Below are 24,627 nucleotides of genomic sequence, written 5' to 3'. Positions count from 1 at the left end.
GATACTCTTTTATCGCACAACACACCTGAAACTTTTCTCCACCCATTCCAACCTGCCTGTACCCGCCTCTTCACCTCCTTTCTACACTCTCCATATGCTCTTGGCATATACACAAATCCACAAGAAAACATGGCCCTCCCCCAACAGCTAAATCTTAATTAACGCGACTAAATTGAGCAAAAAGGGTAGATGGTGCAGAAAGCTGCTGACAGGAATGATACAATGACCTTATACCTCATCGTCTGCAGCCTAACTGGGTCACCATCTGGTCAAGGAAAATCCATTAAAGAATGCAATAGCAGCCCCCTGCTGACGAAAGAAGAGTAAGACACGAGGTGAGTTGAGCACTACAACTAGAAAAACATAAAAACTTATCACTTATTTTTATTTATCCATTATTATATTTAAACAATGTACAATTTTCTAACATACCCAATGCCTCCTGCATTCTTTTTGAGCTCCTATGGTTGGCCACCTAACAGTGAGCCTACTCCCATTCTGACAGAATGCTAATTATTTCTTGCAAAAAATCTATTCTGTCCAACACTGTCCAGTGTCAGTCTCTGATTATGCTAAAACCCTGGCAGAAATGACACCACCCTCCCCTACTCCCCCTGAAACTGTCACAGGCTTCTCATCGTTCCCCAGTGAGACTGTGAGAAAGGTGAGAGGACTGTTTAATATTGTGCACATGCCTGAAGACCCTGCAAAATAGCCTTGTTTACTTGGAGACCAAAAAAAAAGGTTCAGATACATGTTTCCGTCAAAATGAAGACCCTGTTTCAAAATGGTTTACTGAAGACAACTACTTCACGACGATGGAAACAGAAAAATAGTGCATCATTCATAGCTTGTTTATTCACTGAGCACAGGTCATTTTTTTGCTTTTGCTTTTACTGCACTCACTTTGATAAGCAGAACAAATGCATATTTTTATCTTTATTATATCTTTATTATCACCTCTTTATATGGAATCCTATCTGATGCTGCAGATTTTCATTATATCATTGTTATTCCTACATGGATATTTAATCTTTCTAGCTCCTCAGTACATTATTGGACTATCCTTAAAGCGCCCATGACCTACTAAACCCTTAAACCCCTCTCTGCTACCAGATGGGAGAGTAAAGATTAGAGTGTCAAGGCCTATGTGTTGATGCCAAATGCCTGAAATACTCAAGACCTTGGCTGGGCTTATCACCTCTTCAGTAGAGAAAAAGGATGCTGAGACAGCGACAGTGGTAACAAAGAAAAGTCTTCAAAAAGTAACTATATCATGATGTTTCATTCTGCGTGTTGAACTTTATCAGGTAAACTGAGTGAGTAAGTTATTTCAGAGCTTTGCTGCATCTACAGAAACACTTGAGAGAGAAATAAAATGTGTCTGACAATATCTGCTAAATCACAGGGAGAAGGACCGGCAGCACAGGCAGATGGAAGAGAAATTAGAGATATAAATGGCGTTCCTACAGACAGGACAAAGAAAAACAAAGCAACAGAAGAAACTCCATCCATATCTGAGGAGCTGTTATAGTGAGAATTTTCTTCCTCTTGTAGATCAAGGTCTCTCTAGCCTTCACAAAAGGTTTTCTAAATTGAAAGCCTATGTTGATATACGTACATGGACTTTTATTCTATTTTATTATCTTCACTTGATCGTTGCAATAACTTGAAGCACAACATGAGTGATGTTGATGCGAGGACATATCTTTGGAGATAAGGGCTGCTGTACATACTTTTGCTGACCATGTGTGTGTGGTAAATTTATTATGTTGGACTACATTTACAAGGCAAACCTCTTGGACTTATATGGCAATATATCAGCTCCACAATGTCACAGAAGGAACAACACAAAATCGCTCCATTTGCAAAGACTAAATCCCATAGACAGACATTTTAGCTGCACTAGCCTTAAGGTAAGACTGTCTAAAGCTCATTAATGATATTACAATGTTGTGTACAATTAAATAATTATGTAACACACAGATAATGTGGAACGTGATGGAGTGGGAGGCCCAAGGAAAGCATTGCCTAGGACTCCACATCCCTCAGAAATACTGCTTCCTCAGGATCGAACCAGGATCTTTCTGCACCAGTGTGCCACCCCATTCCAAATGTCTCAATGTAATATGTTATAAACTGTAAATTATGTAATAAACTGTCAATCTATGATTAATATTATTTTACTGTCAAGCAAAATCATAGGCCAATAAGCCATCAAATCTCTCCTTCATATGAAAATTTATTTGAGAGTATTTGGAGGTTTTAGCCTGTGTTTTGTCCATTACATCACTCTGGAATATTGTCGATCTGAATTTATCAGAGCATATTGTCTTTTTTCCATCTTTCCAAAGTCAAATCTTTATGCGCCCTAGCAAACTGAAGTCTTTATTATTATTATTATTATTATTATTATTAATCTCACTAACAAGTGGTTTTCTTATTGCAACACAGCTGTTTAGTCCCAATCCAGTGAGGTCTCATCACATTATGTGCGTATAAAAATGCTCTTCCTTTAACTTTTACTGTTGATTTTTTCTCTTTGCCATACAACTTCACCAAGTGGTTTAAGCAAACTCCATAAATGATTTTTTTTTTCCAACCACATTTCTACCACAAAGTTGACGGTTTAGCACTTTCCGTTCAGGTTTTGATAATGTGTTAAAGGTTTCTTAACCCAGTTCCAGTAATTTCTTATCTGGTTAGTTGTTTTCTTTGTGTGATTTAGCACCAATAATTTGACTCTTCTAAAATGATGACTTTTTTTCTTTTATTTTTACCTTTTTCTTTTTTTTAAGTGATTATTATTGTATTAACTCTGTGTCTGTTTTAGGCAGGTTGTGCTTTCACCATAAATATGCCCTTATTTGTACATTTTGTTTATTTAACTAGCTACATTTCTTTTCTTTTGTATTTCATTTCTTTTTATTAATATTTATTTCTTATAAATTGTTATTATTTTCTTTTTAAGATCACCGGCGGTCGTACAAGCATTTCACTGCATATCGTACTGTGTATGACTGTGTATGTGACAAATAAAATTTAAAATTGAATTTGAAATACTGTTTAGTTTAAAGACTGAGATAAAATTGCATTGAGATAAAAATATTGAATTCCATATTCCATTATTATGGGTGAATAATAGGCACACTTTAATATATTTTTTTGCTTTATTTTTAATTAACTCTTATCAGAAGCCATGCCTCCCATGAAGTCTTTACGCAACTATATGTCTTCATAAAATAAACAATGAATTGTGGACAGTACAATGTATCCAAGTGATTGTCAGCACCCTCTGGTGGCGATCCAGTGAACTGCAGTATTCTCAGAACAGGTCACAGTTACATAACTAACTAAATTTATATCCCTATTTATAATTATTTTTTTAATTATTTAAATTTTGTTGTTTGGTTAGTTGTATTGTTCATGTATTGTTTCTTTATCAATGTGCACAAAGAAAAAAAAATTCAGATGCAACCATAAATTCACACACAGTCCACAAGATGGAGATGATTCACTACAGACACAGCGTGAAAGTTTCTTTAAAACCTGCTTGGACCAGATATGTGGGGCTGACTGGAAATGTGTTTGGTTTATACATAAGCTGTTGATGGAGACTTATAAAAGTTTTACATGTTTTATTCAAAGCTTTAAAAAAAAAAAGCCATTTTGTTGTTTCTCAATGACGTGAATTTCCCTTATACTACTGTAGAAGTCACACTAGGCCTAAAGTGACCTTGAACAGGCCTCTAATGAGGTGACAGCAACCTCAATACCCACTCACTACTTAAACAAATAAAAAGCTGCCTACAGTTAGAGGGAGAATTCCCCACAGTGAGGGAAACAATGCTGACATTGTAAGAGACATTGATATTTGTTAGCTCTATGTGCACAGCCTTGTTACTCACAACTATATTTAACAGTTTGTCAAGGTTGTTTTTTTTAACTACAGACTCTAAAACAACTGAATCCAATAAACATTCTGTCACTTTAGTCCTAACATGATATTCCGGAGGCAACTAGAGGCAGGTCTCTATTATAACTGCTGCTTCTGTCATGCCAGAGATGTGTGAGTATGTAAGTGAGTTAAGTTTTGCAGGAAAATTTGAGGACCTATAGGAATGCAGACCGTCATGTCAATCTAGGACATCAGGTTATCGGCAGACCCGTGAGTAGCTGCTACTTCAGCTCCTGATTTGTTTGGCCTGCTCGCCATTTCAGTTATCTCAGGCATGCTTCATTCTCTCTCTGCTTCCCTTCCAGGTGTATGATCAATCAGCCAGCATTCCCTTAGTGAAAGTTCTTTCTCTCCATCCAGTCAAATTAAATAACAAAAAATTTTGGGCTCCACATGATTAACCTCCAGAGACCCAAACTCTAACATTCGAATTCAAATTTTATTTGTCATGTACACAACCATGCACATATTATGATGTGCAATAAAGTGCCTATGTGAAAAAACTTAAAAGAGGAAAGGTAAAATAGAAAACGAAGGTAAGAAGAGGCAAATTGCACTAAAAAAGAATGTAAAATATAAAAAAATACAAATATAGACTATACAGTTACAATAAAATAAAGTGTAAAATAGAAATATATAAAATGTACTGTAAATGTTAAAGTAAAAACTGTAGGAATTATATGGATTATAATTTGTTATTTATCTGTTAATTATCATATAGTTACTATTGAACTTGATCTATTTCACAAAATAGGAAGAAATCACAACAGTCCTCAGATGAGGATCCTATTTTGTGTATATATGTAATACACACAATGTAGCTAAGGGAAACGCGATGGCCTCATATGAGGACTGGTGGATTTGAGGCTATTATAAAGGATTGTCATTGATATGGTATTTCTTTATCCATCTGTGTAAAAGTATATAATACCTTGCATAATGGTTTACAAATGTATATGCTAAAAAAAAAAATTTTTTTATTGTAGGTGTCAAGAAATTACAGTATGACTTCAGGATGTGCTGTTATAAGAAAATAATCACATTGACAGTAACTTGGCTCAACAAAATCATTCTTCCTCATCATTGATTGTTTTCCATTTACAGCATATCCTGTTGTCTTTTTTCGTTACATAAAAATAGGAAATTGTCGTTTTAAATTACTTAAATAAAATTATTGTAGAACAATTTTTTCTATACTTACTATTTGTTGATTAATTTTTAAAAACTAATTTAAGCACTTTTTTACACTGTTTAGTTTACTGTTAAGTGAACGTTTCAGCAGAATTAGACGATGATTGCCTTAAGCATTCTGAGAAGTTTAGAATTCTCCACACACATATCATATAAATAAATTAAACTTTATGTGTGTAGTGGAATGGGAATAAATAATATTGATATTGGGTTAAAGAAAAAAGATTAACATAAACATATAAATAATATTTATGAAATTTTATTAATAAAATCCATACTGAGGTGGAAGCTATTTTAACAAGTGAAGTGCTTCCAAAATGTTGGAGCCAATTTTCCAAGTTTCCAAGTACTGTATCTCAAAAATTAAAGAATCAGTATTTTTTTTTTTTTTTAGGTATTTTGAGTCCTTCACTTTCTAATTGCAATTGCAATGAAATACTGTCAAACCTCCTCTTTCTCCCTAACCAATCCCAATTGCCATCTTTTACATTGGCTAATATATCATTGAAACTCTATCTATTTATTTATTTATTTATTATACCAGAAGTTATAATCACCCTGTTTTGGCATTTTGATATGACACTGAAATATTACACCTTACCTTTTTATTTTTAACTAAGAAGTGATTATGTTTGACTCATACAGCACTTAACATGAGATTAAGGAACAAGAAGCACTTAGAAAAGCCTGACTCTTGCATTCCAGAAAGCATGATAACTCTCTGAAATGGCTATCGCAATCTCAAAACATACGCGAGACTGACACATGGGCATCCATTGCCTTAGCTCTTATGCTACATGTGACCTTCAGTTTGGCCTCTGAAAAGAGTCAAACAAATATTTTTTTTTTCACAAAATTTGTGTAAATAGCCTAGAATATGCTACAGATAATAAGCAAAATAGGAATGTAGCTGTGTGTCTTTATAGGTGCACCTGTACTGAGGAGAGGAATAAGAAGGGAGTCATTTGCCTGGATCCCTGGACCTGTCAAATCATTACTTATTTAAAAAAAATATATATATATAATATAAGAATATATGTAATATATAATATATTTACTGAGATGTTTTTAAATTGTATTGTTAAAATGTGTTTTCCTTTTCTGTAAAGTTGGTCTAATATTTCTCAAACAGCTTTAAATGCAGTGCCGCCATTGCTAGATGTATATATGCAATGCATATGCATTTGTCTTTTTAGAGCAGAGGTTTAAGAGGAAAATATTTAAGCTTCTCCTATTCTTCTGTGGAAGAAAGAGTTAATCTTTTTTGTTCTTGTTGTTTATTTTGGAGTGTTTTAGGTTTTTTAATTCTAAAGAGGTTCTACTTTTCCAATAGGAAAAATATAGGAAACCTTTCTGGTTTTCTTAAAGGGCTTTAGATATATTTCTTTGATAAATCCCTTTCCTGCTTATTTTGGCTGCTTATACTGATTATGTCACATGTTGTTCCTGCATTAATTCTGAGTTCATGAAGCTGAATGAAGTGCTCTTATTGGACTGTTAAAGTGACAGGAGACAGCTGGAATTTTGTGCTCACAATCCGCTGTCATGCTTGTGACTAAATTATGAAATTGTGCACAAGAAATCCTGCAGTGTGCTTTTACCATGCTACTATGTCATATATCACCCATAAGTATACAAGACTATACAACACTTACTAGTTCATAAGGAATTTTAACAGAATAATTAATAATGAATGCAAAACATAAAATTGGAAAAACAGTACTTGTTGCATTTTGTGTATTTGTATGCTCAAAATGTTCTTAAACAACTTAACTTAGGAATAAGTCCTGACACCAGAAGTTTAGATAAAGGATTAAAGTTTTAGGCAGCAATATTTTTCAATCAGAGCTATAAATTCACATTATAAATAACTAAAGAATAATGTAGTATTTTAGAGATATTGTTCTTTAGTTAATTAAATAAAAGAAAAATCTTCATATTTTCCTGTATTTGTATATGCGGGAATGCTGGTATTAGACTAGTTTACTGTGTCCATGCCGAAACTGTAAGACAATTCCGCAGCATTGACTCCATTCTATAGTAAATAAGATGGTAAATGTTAGCAAACTGTCTATATTAATAAATGTAGACCCCTCCCTCCTTTACTCTACTTTCTCTCTCTCTTGCTGCTGGCGAGTCGGAGGAGATGCTCACCACTCACTGCCACCCAGAGCCTGACTGATTCTGCAGGAAGGACACACTGTCTCTGGTTCTTTCAAAAGGTGAAGGAGCTGAAGAAACCAGAGTAAAAGATAGGACAACACGAGACATTGCGAGAGCTTGGAAGAGAGAGACGAGGCAGCCATAATGGGCACACCCATGAGGAGGAAAGCCCCGGCTTCTGAGTGAGTATTTCCATTTTCCCGTTTCCTTCCTCTAGAGGGTTGGACATGATGGCCGGGTTGCCATAGCAACAGCAGCCAGGGCAACGGGAGGATGGCTATGTGATGTGGTGGCTGCTGTCTGTCGTCATGGCTTCCTGGATTTGGATGCGTGCTTCTCTGTGTCTGTGGGTGTGTGTGCATGTATGAATCATGAACATGACACTGGGGTTGTCTAAGACACATGCTGCATTTACAGTATTTTGATAGAGACAGAAAGCTAAGACTGTCAAAGGACACTCCTTGAACGAAGGAGGTTATAATGGGGCGTTGTCTCCATTCAGCTGATTGACCCATGATTATCTAATCAAAGGGATTTATTTTACAGAAACATATTAAGGTAAAGTAAATACTACCAGGCGTGCAGCACAGTATAGATTCCTTATTGTGTAGCAGAGAGTAGAGAGAGAGAGATAAATTTGCATAGAATTACTGAAATGTACATACAGCATCTTCAGCCTTTCCCCTTTAGGTGATGAATATAATTCCAGAATATTCCATCTATCTATTCTATTATCTTTCTCTTTTCTATACATACTGTAACCAACATCTTTAACAAACTTCAATCCAATTTTAATTTAGCAACACTTCACATTTCTTATTTGTGTCATTATAAAATGCCTTTCAGACAGAGGTCACTTATTAAAAAAAAATTTATAACAGTAAAAATAAATATGATTATACAACAGAACTGCTTAGATCTCAAATCTCATTGGCTAGAAGGTTTTAAGAATTTTCGATAAAAGCAGCTCTGTCGGTAATAAATATTATAGGTGTGCACTAATGTGCACATGGGCAGCTCAGTGAGGTAAGGCTCCGGGTTTCTGACTAGAAGGATGGCGGTTCAAGCCACAACTTCACCTTCTTGCCACTGTTGGGCCTTTAAGGAAGGCCCTTAACCCTGTATGCTCCAGAGACCTCGTATCATGGCTGACCTTGCGCGCTGACCCCAACTTTGGCCCCAAGTTGGGATAGGCAAAAAATAATAATTTTACTGTGCAGTAATGTATATGTGAGAAATAAAGGCTTAAGATTTTCTAATTTGACCTTGTTTCTATAGTAACAACTCATTTAACTCATCAGTTGCAGAATGTGAGCAAAATAATGAACAATCTTAATGTAATTGTTTAACAAATAATCATTTAAGAGTCTATATTGTGGTCAAACTGAGGTTATTATTATTATTATTATTATTATTATTATTATTATTATTATTATTATAAAAAGAGCTGATTTGACTTATGGACATCCCATAACAGTAACTATAATTTGTTAAACAGCAAGTCTGTAATTAAACTGTTAAAATGGTAATTAGTCAAAATGATGTGGTGTAAAAGGTAATATATGCATTTTAAAATGATTAGTGATTTTGGTAATTTTTTCAACATCAAACTTATCTAAGTCATCCGGTTAAATCCATAACTAAGCCAAGCTCGAGCTGTGTAAGTTCAGTCTGTCACTTCAACAACAGCTGTTGTCCAACAGGTGTTAAAAGAAACCCAGCGGAGATTACGAGGGCCAGAAGGTATCCTACTAGACCACTCAGAGCTCCAAGGACGTCAGTGTAATTTATGACTTCCCATGAAATAAAAAAAACAGCTGGCGTACGTCTGTAGATTTCCTTGCCTTGGTTTAAGTGAAAAATTGGTTGCACCAATGTTTGAATTAAAATTATTTTAGCATCTGTGGTAAGCATAAAATGTTGTAGCATGAACTATTACTATGTTATTACTATATATACTATATATTACTATGATATTCTACTCCATTTTATTTTTAGGATTTAATTTGTATAGTGTGATTTGATACGGAACTGAAATGAATTGAATTGTATAAATAGCAGGACTGCTAAGTTTGTAGTGTCACTATTGTTACCTCCTGGTGCTACAATTTACAAGAATGTAAATGTAGTTTAAAGTTAGCGGTTAGGGCACTACAGCTGTCACATTCCAGCCTTAAATTAGCATGAGTCATGAGATTAGTGACAGCCAAGACAAAAAAAAAAAGTAGTAGACTTTGGAAAAGCACTGTTTCATTTAAGCGTATTATTTAAACTAGATATAAACTAAAGGCACTAATACACAGCAAATGAGCTCTAATCAATTGAAAGGCGTGATTGCCCAGTAATTAAAGTGTTGTAAAGAATTCCGGTACTTAACTTTTATTTCTAAATAAAACTAAATGATATCACTCAGTAAGTAAAATAAGTTGCTGTCGCCAGGCTGCAGTCAAGAATTAGACATTATTTAGCTATCCTGCATAACTGATGCATTAAAAGCTGCATCATTTTCCAATTAGGATATGAGCCAGCTGGAAGGTTCTCTAATGCTCGGTGACCAGTCTCCTTCCTTAAGGGATTAAATAAGAACATTTCCAAGTGGCAGCCAATTTGTGTTTACTTTGAGTACAGAGACATGTAACTGTGCCAAAAGCACTGACGAGGTCCAGGGCAAATCCAACCATAAACACAGGGAGCACAAGTACAGGGTTAGACGCCATGGGAGAAAGACCAGAGTTACTGTGCGTCATATTTCCTGGGTCATGCCCCGAATGTTCTCTCTACTGTATGTTAACTCTACCATTAAGAATCCTTATTTAGAGAAAATCTTTTCTTAGCAGTTGATGAAAAATTGCAAGAAGGGTGGCCATAATGTAATTGAATAATGTAATCCTATTACACGAATCACGTAAATTTACAGTTTAATATACATTTTATGAAATAGCTTGAAGTGTATTTTTGTAGCAATTGAGATAAACAATATTCTGTGTATTCTCAGTCAATATTCCAGGGAAGTTCTAATAAATATAAGCACTCTTGGAATGTAGCTTGTCCAAATAATAAATTAAATTTCAAGCTTATTTATATAGTTTTTTATTTATTTGTGTAAGAATTAACTTAATTTATACAATTAATATTGTACAAACATTATGTGCATCGTGCTTACAATAATGAGTAATAATTTTAAATTAGTACTAAAATGTCAACACGGTGGCACAGTGGTTGGCACTGTGGCCTCACACCACCAGGGTCGAGGGTTCGATTCCCACCTTGGGTCAATGTGCGTGAAGTTTTCATGTTCTCCCTGTGCTTAGTGGATTTCCTCCCACAGTCCAAAGACATGAAGATTAGGCTAATTGGCATTGCCAAATTATGTTCCCAAATTGATCATTGTGTGTGTTTTTTTAAAAGAAATGGATGAATGAATACTGAAGTACTGAAATTATCATAATATTCAGTAGGAAATAATTTACATGTGACATAAATGAGAAATGTGTGTTAAAATTTTTCTATGTACATTCTTTTGTGATCACATTTTTATGAATATTGAGAGTAAAATGTGATAACAAAAAAATATATAATAATGAAAGTGCTTTAAAATGTGTTAAACCCTGCGAACCCATGTGAACAAGTTTTTAAGTGTTTAAGTTTTCTTTAGGGGAAAGATTTTCCTGCTTCTAATTACTCAAAGTACAGTAGGAATCACTTGAGGAAGTAAAATCAGAATAAAGTAAGTAAGAATTAAAGAAGTAAGTACTACCTGCATGAATAAAAACACAACAAGTGGGTATGTACAGTACAATACATACTGTAGGAACATACGAATTAAGTGTATAACTAAATATGAGGGGCTACGAACATACAAGTGTAAATGTCTTTAAGCGAGGTCAGGATGTGGCTATAACTTCCAGCCAATTTTCTGTAATGTGCAAGTGCTTTTGGTGAATGATTGTGTGTACAGTTTCCACAGACAGATGTGTCTCTTCTGCAAGTTGGGAACAAGTTATCCTTTGAGGTTCAAGGATCGGGTATTCCACTCGTGGGATGTTCACTGAAGCGACTGCAGTGGGATCTGAGCCACCTCAGCCTGGGATCATCATTCACGGACATATGGATTTCTTTAAATTGTTTGCACCATTCAATGTTTTATTGCGACTAAGTGTCTCATCACTGTACGGTGCATGAGATCTTCTGTAAATGTCAATTGGTTTTACGCCTTCATTCACACGTTCCCAAGCATTTTTCCCATGTATGTGAAACATAAATCAGGCGTCAATGTAAAAAGGATGTATGTAAGGATGTATTATAAAAAGTAATTATATAATTTTATTTACATTTTATTGATTTATGATTTATGATCTATATAAATTATTCATAAGCAAAATACCAACAATTTCCTTAACAAGTCATTTAATTAGATATACAGTAGTAGGATGTAGTAAAATCTCTCAAAATGTTTGATTCACTACATTTCTTCATATCACATTAATATTACTCATTTTATCCAGTCTATGATCAGTTTTCCACAGGGACGGACTGTCAACCTGACAAATTTAAACAGCCAAAGACAACAAATGAGTGCTTATTTGAGGCATTTTATGAAATATATATGACAGTTTAGTTACATCTCAGTAAAGCCACCTGCTGTAATTTTTGTGCGTCTGGGGAACATTAAAGAAACCTATATTAGGTATTCAAATCGACACAGTGACAATGTGACCATGAAGTGCCACCGTTTGAAACAGACCTTGAAAACATTGGCACTGGCTCACTAGTAGTGTGTTTTGCTTTGGATGACTTTAAGGGCTATTCAGTGTGTGTTTATTTGGCCTCCAATTCCCAGATTCTGCACATCTGGAAGGCATTAGTCTGCCTTGCTGGCTCGTGGTATGAAGTCACTGTGCCAGAGGAACAAAGTTGCTTTTGTGTCTTGATGACGGTGTGGTCGGAGACTGCAAACAGGAAGATAAAGCAGCCAGTAAGAACACTTCGATCACAAGAGCTGAGCGAGAATTAAGGGCTTTTCTTGGCCCTGATCTGGTAAATATGTGCGGTACTAATTAGATATAATGTAAAAATAAAACCTGTGGTATTTTCCACAAATAGACAAGTTAATGCATTATAAGTCTATCAGGTAAACAGATAAATATCAAATCCTGCTCTCTTTTTCCTGCTAATGCTTTTAGGTTAATATCACATAGTGTGTTAGGATGTAGTGCTGACAAGTCAGCCTACTGTACTGGGAGTTTCGGGACAGACTTGGCTCTTAAAGCCAACGAAATATACTACACAGGGGCCTGCTGAATGATTTAACCTACCATTCTGCAGTCGGCAGACTGCAAAAGCCTCTTAAATGTGGAACTGGAGTGTGCAGGAGCTGTATGTTTTGTGGCTTTCAGCCTGTTTCCAGTTGTTACGTGAATGACCAGGAATTTCCTGTCCTCACCAGTGCAATTTATGATCCACCGTCCAGACAGACCTGATTTTTTAAAACTCCTTAAGCAAGCAATGGAATTCTATTACAACTATTATGGCATTTGATAGTTTCTATTATGTACTGTAGAACTGGTGACGGAGTCTGCTGTGGAGAGTAAATCTATCTCCTTGTCATCCCACACAGCCAAGTACTCTTTGGCACTCTCCCATCAGGTCTAATGCTTGTTGACTGGTGCTAAACTTTGGCTGGAAGAGATGTCCCAGGATAATAATTGCCCTGCGCTATTAGCGCCCCCTCTCCCTCTTGGATGATCAGCCAAATGGCTTCTGTCACTCAATTATTAATGCTACATTAAGAATTACCTTGTGGCTCTGTGAGCTTTGGATGCTCCTTATATCCTATTAACTTTACTCCATTAGATCACATTAGGGTTTTGAATTTATAGTATACTTTTGCAAATTCTACATTTTCTTAATAAATCAATGTCAAATATTAAACACTATATAGGAATAAATACAGTATGCATAACAAGTGCACGCCTCAAGTGCAATATGCAGCGTAATATTTATAAGTGGGAAAACCCATGCGATGTTGACAATTCTTACTTTATTTAATAGTCCTGAAAATTATAGGCTTTCCTGAAATTTAAATATATGTATTCAAGCATTTTAAGTGAAAGAAGTATTTAAAAATATACATTATTATTTAAAGATTGCATGCTGTAAAAGGAGCAGAGCAGACATTTTGACAGCTGGTATCCAATTGGAAACTGAAAGGATTAGGCATATGTATGTTTTACTATGAAATGCAGTTATCTAGCCACCTCTTCAAAGTCTACCATAACTGCATTAGGAAATGACTCTTAGTTATGATGGGTTTAGTCTTTAGATTCTGGGACATTATCTCTAGGCACACGGTTCATTTTGTTATATTTCCAAATATAGCACTAAAACCCTTTAGCCACCCAACATTTCTACATATTACAGTTATATGTTTACATATCTTACCGTGACAGGCTGCAAAGTGTCTAAATACAATACAGTTTAAAAAATTGTTAGTTTATGTAAGACCCTCAGCAGCAACCTCATTTCCCCTTTCGTCTGTTCCAACCACTCATTATTCAGCATCACTATAATCTATACTGTGTGGCTTAACAAACAAAAAATATTCTTCAGAAACTGGTCATGTACAGGGACTGGACTGAAAATGAGAGACAAAAAGTCATTCAAGAAGCCTGTGGAACTATTCCTCAAGATTACATTAAAAATATTAGAAACTCTGGGCCTTTGGAAGCAAAATGGAAGAAATGAATAGTGGGTCAATACTTTTGCAAAGCTCATTTGCAAAGTTGTATTTACAAGATATGCTTTAGGTATAAACTCATTTATTGCCAGAATTTGGTTTAATATTTCATCTGATTTGAAATCTGTTTTTCCAGCCCACAACATACAGTATATACTTACAGTAAGTGGTTGATGATTACAATTTAGTTAAAATTACAATAAAGTGGCACTTTTAGAAATTGACAAAAATTCACAAAATTTTAAGGTCATGCTGTGCAGTAAAACTTTTAATTAACAAACCACAACTTCAATTATTTGAAGTAGTTTTATCTGGTTAATAACATCAAGTGCTTTGTTGTCAGAATGCACAAGCGGCCATTAGAAAGCTAATATTTGTGACAGGAGGATGCTACAGAGGCCACTTCTCTGTTCTTTTATAAAATGTGCAGCATGGCTGATAAAACTGGACCAGTGTGAATAATGCATGAGGAAAGAGCCAAGGCCCTTCTTTTTTTTTCCAGCTACAGTAAAAAAAAAAAAAAAAGAAAACGTCTGTAGTGCAGTACATTTATGTTGGAACCGCATCCAGTGCATTTCCCACTATTCCCACAATATTCTGACACACACTCATTCGTGCACACATACACACACTGACACACGCACACATTCACTTACACACACACACACACACACACACACACATGCATAGCTCAGCCTTTTCCATATAAGGACTTTTTTCGTATAACTGAAAGCATGGATGGAGGGAAAAGAGCCAGTTGGTCCCCCGTCCTGCCGCCCTCGGCTTCACACCAACAGTAGTAAAAATGGAATTCAGTGATCATTGGGAAGCTATAAAAAGTCAGTGGCTGTAACTGACAGAGGTTTTGCTGCATTCCTGCTGTTTTTCCACCAAAGATGATGACTGCCCCATGCCTCTTAATTGAGTATCACATGAATAATTAGTTTATTCACATTTCATAACACCTACAGTAGGAATTACAGTTTTAAATACAGTAGAAATTGTCTGAATTAAAGGCAACAAGTGGTATCTTCTTAAAATGCTAATTAGACTAGGCAGTATGAAAAAAACCCTTGATGAGGAAAATTTGAAAAAGAAAATCATTAATATATTTGCAATACTATTCAAGCATGATGTTCCATTTTTTGCCAAACTAAAATGTACTCATTTATTTATTTATTTTATTGCACAAGGGGCATTGAGGACCTGATGTTGAAGCGAACTTTAGAACCATATTCTATTTACGAGGGGTGTTCAAGCCAATCTGGGACTTTCTCGTGAGTTAAGACATAAAACTAATTGACATTAACAGAAGACTTCAAGCACAGTGCGGTTATGAGACTCTTCACTGCAGTAAATCATTTGAATGGTACAAAAATTTTGAAGACAATCGTATGTCCATAAACACCTCGGGGCCCACTGCAGTCTTTCCTGTGAACATTCAGTGAGTGGAACGCCTTATCCATGAAAATCGACAGATAGCTTGTCGCCAGCTTGCAGAAGAGAGGTGACTGCGGGAACTGTACACACAATTATTCACCAACACAACCGAAGGCACATTACAGGAACTCAGCTGGAAGTTACTACCACATCCCCTCGTATAGACCTCGAATCAAGTCATTTCTACATGTTTCAGACACAATGCAGGGAGACCAAACATGGCTCTGGCAAGCTGAGAAAACTTTGGTGGTATCCAAGCACTAGTGAAACACTGGGATAAGTGCATTAGTGTAGGAGAGAATTATACAGAGAAATAAATGAAGTTCTGTTATTCTGCACAATCAAAAGTCCCAGTTGGACTTGAACGCCCTTTTTTATAAAAAAAAAAAAAAAAAAACTAACATGCTAATTGTTTAAAAAGGATTTCAGTAAGCAGTGATTTAATTTTTAATGCTACATCAAAAACATCAAAATTGACTCTTTTCATAGGATCACATGTACAGTTAATCATTATTAAGTTAAAATCTTTGGAAGGTTTTAAAGAACATACTGTATATGGTACAAGGTAGTTTCTTAATATGGCATTTCATGTCTTTTCATGTCTTTAAAATTTTTATTTGTATTTTCGAATGACAGTTGCTTTAGCTGAGAAATTTCATTTAAAGAGTATTTCATTTGTAATTACTAATCATCACATCTGAGGAAAATGTAAATATTTTAATGGTTTTGCATTGTTTATTTATTTTTTATTGCCAATATTTCGTTCAGTTTTACAGAAGATTCACATTTGATTGGTCACACATGCAATTATACACTGTCTGATGTGCAGTGAAATATTTTCATTACCTAGATAAATTGCTAGCCTCGATCATTAGCAAGCTTGAATTTCCGCTGCTTATTTTTCTCAATTTTATCATGTTTTGGAGATTCTAAATTAATTCAAGATTCCCATTTGAATGAAATATAACAACACAGAAACGTGCTCTTCTATCCATAGTGTGTAAGGCACACCTCTCATCTGCCTCCCAGCAGCTTCTTCTCTCTCTCTCTTGCTCTCTCTCTCCTACACGGTGCGCAGTTGCAGTAGCAGTTAGACGAGGTGTGACATGCCGTTGTCCTTTCACTCCTCCTCAGTGACAGCCCTGCGTGTCTCCTAGCAGCTCCGTCTGAAACGTCAGAAGTAGGGAAAACCAACTATCCATCCCTCGCTCCCTCCCTCCTTCTAGCAGTTCTCTCCTGCTGCACATACATGGCCCATAACTGCAAGGGAGGGAGGTGGGAGGAGATAGATCCAGAGAGAGAGAGAGAGAGAAAGAGAGAGGGTGAGGGATAGTGAGCGAAGCAATCTGGCAGGCACATGGCCAGTGAATGAGAAGAACTTGCTCTCAGCACATAGTCTCACTGGATTTGAGCAAACGACCAAAACTGTGTGTGTGTGTCTCCATCTCCATCATTATTTCACTGACTTCCAAAAACACACACTGCCTCTTGTTCTCTTTCTTTCTTTCTTTTTCTATTTCTCTCTCTCTCTCTCTCTAAAACACACACACACACTGGAAGAGTGTACCTTACGGTTACTGAGACCTCTCCCCTTGTCTTTCCAGGATGGCTGAGGCTGAACTTCATAAGGAGAGGCTCCAGGCCCTGGCGGTAAGTTGAATAGCTTCGTAACTCTCTTGTGGTTTCCTTTATTGTGCTGACAAACATTTACATCTGTTCTGGAGTTAGAGTTATGGTTGTGTTCTGGAGTTTCTTAGCGCCATTAAAAGTGGTGGGCTTGGATAGCACTGTTACTTTCATACAGATTTTGGTGCAAATCAATCATCTACCTCTAAACACGCAGGGAACTTGATTATACAGTGAAAGACTGGAGTTGTAGCTTAGTGTCGCTGCGTGCGGCTAATTTTGGTGGCAGCCACAGGTCTGTTCACACTGAAATGGCGAGCAACAGATGGAGAACTATTTTGGCCGCGTCGCTAGCATCTTTACGATTCCGAGGTGTACGTGTCTCAAACAGAGGTGTTACTAATGTAGACACGGGCAGAGAGGACATCATGTACAAGAGCTCTGGTAGCGGTAATAGGATAATAGTAATAATATAGAAATATCAATGTTTAATCTTTGTTATAGATTAGAGTGCAGTCTAATGACTTTAGGATGTTGACTGCTATGCTAAAGGTTAAGTATGGTGAGACAGAGGAAGTGTGAATAATTGAAGTTAGAAGGGGTCTGCCAAACAGCTCAAGAGCCAAGAGAGAAAAGGAAGCGCTCGTCTCCATAAAAGGTTTTGAGACATTTTGTCTCACTTAAGTAGAACAACAATTGTCATCTCTTAAAACTCTCAGCCTGAACAAAAGGAGTCCAGGGGGAAAACCCTAGTCATTTAAATGATTCAGACTGTTGCAGCAGTGTGCTTAATAGTACCCGGGAAAATGATATGGTTTAAACAGGAATGTGTACAGATGGAAGGAATTACAATTGTGGAAACAAAGAAAAATTACCAGTCATTGCATCGATGCTGGAAATCATACACTAGCAACTGCAGTTCATCCATCGTGCCTCGCATCTAGGAACTTTTTTAGGTCATCTAATCTAGCACACATGGACAGAGGAAGCTGCAGATGTTTCAAAAGTCATACCCATGCCATTATCCACTCAGTTTGAAATTCATTTTTGTGTATGGTCAGCCACAAGAGCATGGGATCGAAGTTGCCAGATTTTATTGCATTGCCTGTTCTGACGCCAACTTGCTGGAAAAAAAGAAAGAAAAAAAATCTGCCATGCTTCTTTTAATAACGCATGGCAACAAGGCTGAGTTACTTTAAATCTCGCTAATATCAAGGAAAACATACAATGTTAGCCAATTAGTTCTACTTTCCTGCATTCTGCTAGCATAATCTTTCTGCTTAATTACTGACATTAGTATGGAAGTATGAAATTACAAGCGTTTACAGCTGACCACATAGCATGCTGCCTTTTTTCATATCTCACTCATCTGTCTGCCGTGTTGAACGGTAATAAATAATTAAGAACTTTCCATGTGCTCGTAGAATGCATGAGGGGCTGATATTAGGTTTCTCAACAACAGCCAGTAAGGTTGGCAAGGTTCATTAGCCAAAAGAGTTTTACTACATAGTATCCAGAGGAGCTGAAAAAAGATTCAAACCCTACAACATCTGTGTGTTCATACACAACAAGGCAATGCTTTTTACTCTACGTTGTGTTTGACCGTCTTTTGATTTGACTTTGATTCGATTAGAGCTTTCCAGGAAGACGGTAAAGGCTTACGACCTGTTTCTCTATTTTATCCCAGGCATATAGTTAATGCCTCCTTCCTTTCCCCTGTTTCCTTTCGAGAACACCGAGGACTGTGGGCTGCTTGAAGTTTACCAAGCAATCCAAAAGCGGTTGTGCATCTGAAGCCAACCCGCTCTGAGGCTATATTTTAGCAGGATTCAATTTGGCAGTGATTATAGTTTGCAGGATTTTTAGGGCATGCTTTGGATTTGTGTATTTTTAAGTTTGTTCATATTGCCAGTGAGCATTACATCACAGCACATTACATTACTTAGCATTACATTACTTAGCACTGTGTATACCACACCAAATTGGATGACTAGCTGAATGTTGTGCACTTTTCAACCTATGATAATCACATCTCAAGTTACTCAAGCTATTGTGGGTTATCGACACCACTTTATACCGTAGATCAATCTCACAGGCTCTAGCGAACAGTTCTGTTTCAAATCTTGACACAAGCTAGACAAACTGAAGGCAAAAACTTTGGCACGGTTTGGCCACAGAATGAGACGTTGTTACTCTAACTAGCAATCTAGTGGCTTGCTGGTTGCAAAGAAACGGGTGGAGAAGGGTGTGTGGGTTGGAAAGTTAAACTTGGTCTAGTCTACATACAGTACCTGCAGCGAGCAATCCAGACATATTTACTGTCCGACACTTTCATAGAGGTTTTGCTAAGGGCAGAGACACTATCATGAACGAGCTAAATTTAGCAGCAGCTGTGTTGGCTAAGCTAGGCTTGAGCATTTTTGAAAAGCGTGGAGGCATATGAGCTCCATTCAGGTGGGCTCAGCTTTTTTGAAACTGCTTGGGTTTGTGACCCGGCTGCCTGTCATCCATTAGCACATCATATGGTAACAAACGTCAACACAGTGAAAGACCTCACGTCTGAAGGACAGGCTACAAGACACTGGTAGATTGCGGAGTCATTTGATACAAAATTCTTTTAAAAGCATAAATTTGCTCATAGATTGTTAGGAGGTCAAGAGTTTAAATCTCAGCAATGAAACAGCTATGGCTGGGAGTCCTACAGTGCAGAATTGGTTATGGTCTCCGGGGAGATGGAATGGTATTACTTTTCCAGATGTCAATCACAGTAATACTAACCTTTTGTGTGTATGTCTGTTAGCTCAGATATGCAGAAGTAGGTCAGTAGTACTTTCCTCTAGGTGTGTTATGCTGTCTTGTGATGCAGCATGGGCAGCAGTTTGAAATGCTGTGGCAGTTGGCTTTACATGGCTCAGAGAAAGCATGTGCTAGCCTTAGTTCTCGGCCAGTTGGAAAGTGTGGTGCGATAGAAGGGAGCAAGCTGGTGCGTGGGATGACCAGATTAGGGAAATATTTAAAAAACTGATAATCATTCTGGGGAGCTACACCAATTATCCATGTTTTAAAAATGACTAAGAAATTATTGGTCAGGCTGGAGTAATAAGAGACATACCAGTTTAAACCCCAGTGGTGACTTAGTAACTTTATCTGCTCAGACCTGGGGCTGTCAGAGAACCAGTGCTAGGCCCTTGAGCAAGACCCTTAACCCTCGTCTACTCCGGGTCAATCATACATCACTTTGGATGTATGGAGTGTCTGCTAGCTTTGAGATAAGCTTTTTCACTTCAATTTCCACAACAGTCTGACCATAAATCACATTTAAAAGGTCTGTTACTTAAGGTACTTATTCAGTCATGCAACTCATCCGGTCTAGCTTATATTCATTTAAATCATCATTGGAGTAAGCATTTTGACAATTCCATAAGTATTACTGTAGGAACAACTCTATAGAGCTCCTAGGATAGCAATATATTCATGTCCTTGGTGCAAAAAAAAGTCACTATTCAATTTGCACCAAGGAACATATCAGATATCTTGCAAATACTTAGCGTGACCTTTGCCAAGCCATATCTAAAATGGCTTTAGTATAGCCAATTAAATGATTGCAAATAATTTATTAATTAGTAATTGTGTATATTCATCACAAGCATCAGCAATCTCATTGTTCCTATATTGCCATTATGCTATATGCTGCAGTTGATGGTCTCCCATAGTACTACAAAATGTTTATGGAGATGATTGACAAGAGCAATGTGCACAGATGGATGAAGAACTTTAAAGAAGGGGAATCCAGCACTGAAGACAAACCACAGATTGAGAGACCATTAACTGGGACTCAGGGGATTTTTAAAGAGGACTCACGAGTTGGGTTCAACGATGTCGGATAGCATTGCTTTTTTATGTTGTGTAGTTTCTTCGTATAAAGGAAGAGGTACTCTAACAGCATGTGCAAACTAAACAATCTCTGTCAGTTACCAAAAAAGTTATATCCACTATTGCAATACTTTCGGGACAGCCCTCATATTGTTATATAGTCATTTTCCATCTAGTTATTACAGTATAAATATTAGACCCCAACTTTCATAATGCAAATAATTAATTAAAATGTATCATGTACGTAAATGTATGTAATTTAGCTGAATTACATTAATAGTCTTATTGTTAAATAAAATACAATACATATTTTAGATCCAAATGCAAGTTTTATCAAATGTAAGTCATCATATGCTATTGCTTAATTGTGCTTTTCATATATATATATATATATATATATATATATATATATATATATTTATATATGGAAATATCTTTACAATACGGTTTAAATGATTTGATTTGCAGATGACAAGGTAAATGTGATAGTGATACAGTGGCTTTAATCGGCCCAAAGATTACTTCTAAGCTGGACATTTTTGCCACCTGGGCAAAAAGATTATTTTAGGTTTTAATATTTGATACATTAAAGTGAATAACTTATTATGACACTGCTGATGCATTATAGAAAGGGTACTTGAACAGACGTCCACACAGTAATGAAAAAAAACTGCGTTCATCGTTTATATTATAAGCCATCAGTAATAATAAGAGAAATGAATGATATTGAATAATATTATTCATATGGTAAGAGTTAAGTATGCATTTATTGTTTTTGTAGAGAAACATATGATTTTATTCATTTACAATAATGTTTCTGTAAGCAGTCCAGTGGAGTGGGTTAAACTTCTTTTCATTTTTTTTTAATAATTTTTCGATACCTATCCAGCACACAACTGTATATGATGACTAATACTTTTCACTAGAACTACGAGGCTCAAACCTTTTCCAGCATGACAATGCGCATGTGCACAAAGGTCCATAAAGACACTGTTGGCCAGTGTTGGAGAAGAAGAACTCAAGTGATATGCACAATGACCTGACCTCAACCTCACAGAACGTCTTTGGAATAAACTGGAACGCCAACTGCATCTCAACCCTCGTTACCCTCCATCACTGCCTGAACTCAATAATGCACTGTAACGGGTGTGATGGTCAATTTTCAAGAAACATCTTGCCATATAGGGTATCTTAAGAACCTTTTATCGATTTTCTATATTCAAATCGTCTTGTGGGTTGTGTATTTTGAAAAAGCTATAGGGTCTGTTATTCCACGAAATGTTTGACACAATAACCACGTCTCGTTTCAAAAACAGTACACTAGACACAAATTTTTTGTTTTTATTATTTCTTTTCTGTGTTTCAAAAAACGTTTTTTGCCATTATGTCACATATACCTTAATGCATAGTGGAATTCTTTTTTTCATATAACCCATTTTGGGTGTTTGGGGTCAGAGAGCAGGGTCAGCCATGATACGGCCATGGAACAGACAGGGTTAAGGGCCTTGCTCAAGTTCCCACAATGGCAGCCTGATGGAGAAAAGCTTGAACTGCTGACCTTTTATTATGTAACCCAAAGCCTTAACCAGCTGAGCTACTGCTGCCAGTTTTTTACTTTTGTAAAAAACTGTTTGTTTGGAATGCTAAACTTATACTGGCCAGATTTGTGATTCTCTCCTACATTTAGCACAAATGCAAGCCACATGAATCTAATCAACCACATATCTCTGTTTGGTGGTCAAAATATGTAATCACTCAGGAATGAACCACCAATGCTTATTTAGCTGTAATTCTAATTAGCTATTGTGTGTGTCTGTTTGAAATGGAGTATGTTGAAGCCATTTTCTTGCTCACTGTAAGACTTTGTGTATAGGCCTGGAGCTTGGACTTACTTCCCTGCTAAGAATCATGGGAATGTTGTTAATGTCCACATAAAAATGTTACTGACCAATAAATGGTAATAAGCTGCACTTACAACTCACATCTGCTCTCTTAGCTCAGACTAAATCATTTATGATTTACTGGATATTGGAAAAGTTAACTCGGACCACTCAACTCAATTCTAATCCTATTTGAGCTACTGTGTCTTTCCCGAGATCACTCACAGCTATCAGATATTACTTGGTATGTAGTGAAGAAAATGTCTTTTTTGTTCTAAACTGAAAGGTTATTTCCTCAGATTAGATGACATTTTAGGCATATTTACTATTTGGGTATGTGGTAAACATAATACAAGTTTATTTATGGGATTCATTACAGACATATGACAAAGCAGTGGGTTTTTCCAGATACAGTATATGGGGATGGAGAAACCCACCAGCAAAGCTGAGCTGTAGGCTGAGGGAGGGTTTTTCTCCTATGAGGTAACAATAGGGGAAAATCTAATTGCCTAAATACTGTACAGAGTGTTGAGGTATTTAAAAAAAAAAGTTTCAGCTAAAGCTAGCACAGACATGCTTTGGGGGAATTGCAACCTACGCAAGTATTAGTGAATATTTTATTCGCTCAATGGATTCTTAGTTCATATATTTATGGTTCTATTTTCACTTGAAGAAAACATTGATTTAATCAATCATATATCCATAACAAAGCCTACTGTAGTTTATGTTGTGTATTATTATTATTATTATTATTATTATTACTATTATTAATATAGTATGTAATCCATCATTAGAAATCCATAGAGACTAAAATACATCCAGTATTTAGCTGCAAACATTTTTAAGCACAGAGTCTAAAAAGACACATCTGTGGTTTTTGGTCCCAAACTGCTTTTAGAGGTGAAATGTTTGTCTGCTCTATTTTGGTCCACACCATTGAGTGCCTGAGTCTGTTTTGATAACCAGACACCTTCACTCAGCCTGTTGTTATCTTCTACACTGATAAGACTGTGGACAGGTAGAAGTGCTACTAACTTCCTGGTTTAAATTACAAATGTGTAACAAACATAAAGCATTGTTCTTGTAATGTCTAAGTAAATAACATATAATCCGTAAACAGCAAATTCCTACAAAGCATAATGGTCATGTTGTTGAAAGGGTAGGCTTGAAACATCTGCTTCCTATCAGTCAATTAGCTTCACTATCCTGAAATCGTTTTTGTTAAGCCTTACAGTGAAACACAGGGTCTCACTATAGGCACAAAGCTACTTGGAAGACTTTCAATGCAAGACAGATGTGCATCATTTGTTTATGCAACTGCTATTTTTAAAGTCATTTCTGGAAGTCAGCTAATATGTCCAATAACAGAAAACAGATCTGTCATTGTCTTATTGTCTGGCTTGTAGTATGATAGGACAATATTTGTTTGGTTTATTTATTTAGATTGCCTTGCAAATGTATTTTGGAAAGAAACAAATTCATCTCGTTCCTGTTTATCACACTGCTACTGTATTAGATGCATGCTGCTGATTCGTTATGGATTTTTTTCCCCAGAGTGGGTTTAAACCCCTCTTAGCCCCCAAATGCACACATAATCTCTTTCAACTATAAGCTGTATAAATCTATTGTCTGGACTGGAAAGGAATCAGCTCTGGTCTGTATTCCATACCATACTGTTTAACTTGGACATTATCATGCTCACTTTTTAAAAAAATAATACAACATATAATAATAATACAAAGGTTGTGGCTGCTTTTTAT

General features: G+C 36.3%; 1 protein-coding gene across 7 annotated transcripts in view; it reads left to right on the top strand.

The window, feature by feature from the left end:
- Window positions 1-4,015: 4,015 nt before the first annotated feature.
- The window catches only part of LOC128505671 (A-kinase anchor protein 2), a 91,391-nt gene continuing 70,779 nt past the window's right edge, over window positions 4,016-24,627 (top strand). The window contains exons 1-3 of one of the 7 annotated variants that reach the window (XM_053476212.1): window positions 4,016-4,168; window positions 7,287-7,494; window positions 17,093-17,138. In XM_053476212.1, coding sequence (XP_053332187.1) covers window positions 7,457-7,494; window positions 17,093-17,138 — 84 coding nt within the window. In that variant the 5' untranslated portion in view covers window positions 4,016-4,168; window positions 7,287-7,456. Of the gene's footprint in view, window positions 4,169-6,845; window positions 7,495-12,330; window positions 12,350-16,776; window positions 16,920-17,092; window positions 17,139-24,627 lie in introns of those variants that run through there. The other 6 variants (XM_053476211.1, XM_053476210.1, XM_053476214.1 and 3 more) reach the window with 6 other exon arrangements.

Source organism: Clarias gariepinus, chromosome 17 (genome assembly GCF_024256425.1).
Source record: "Clarias gariepinus isolate MV-2021 ecotype Netherlands chromosome 17, CGAR_prim_01v2, whole genome shotgun sequence".
NCBI lineage: Eukaryota > Metazoa > Chordata > Actinopteri > Siluriformes > Clariidae > Clarias > Clarias gariepinus.
The sequence above is the reverse complement of the archived record's forward strand: the minus strand, read 5'-3'. Positions and strand labels throughout refer to the sequence as shown.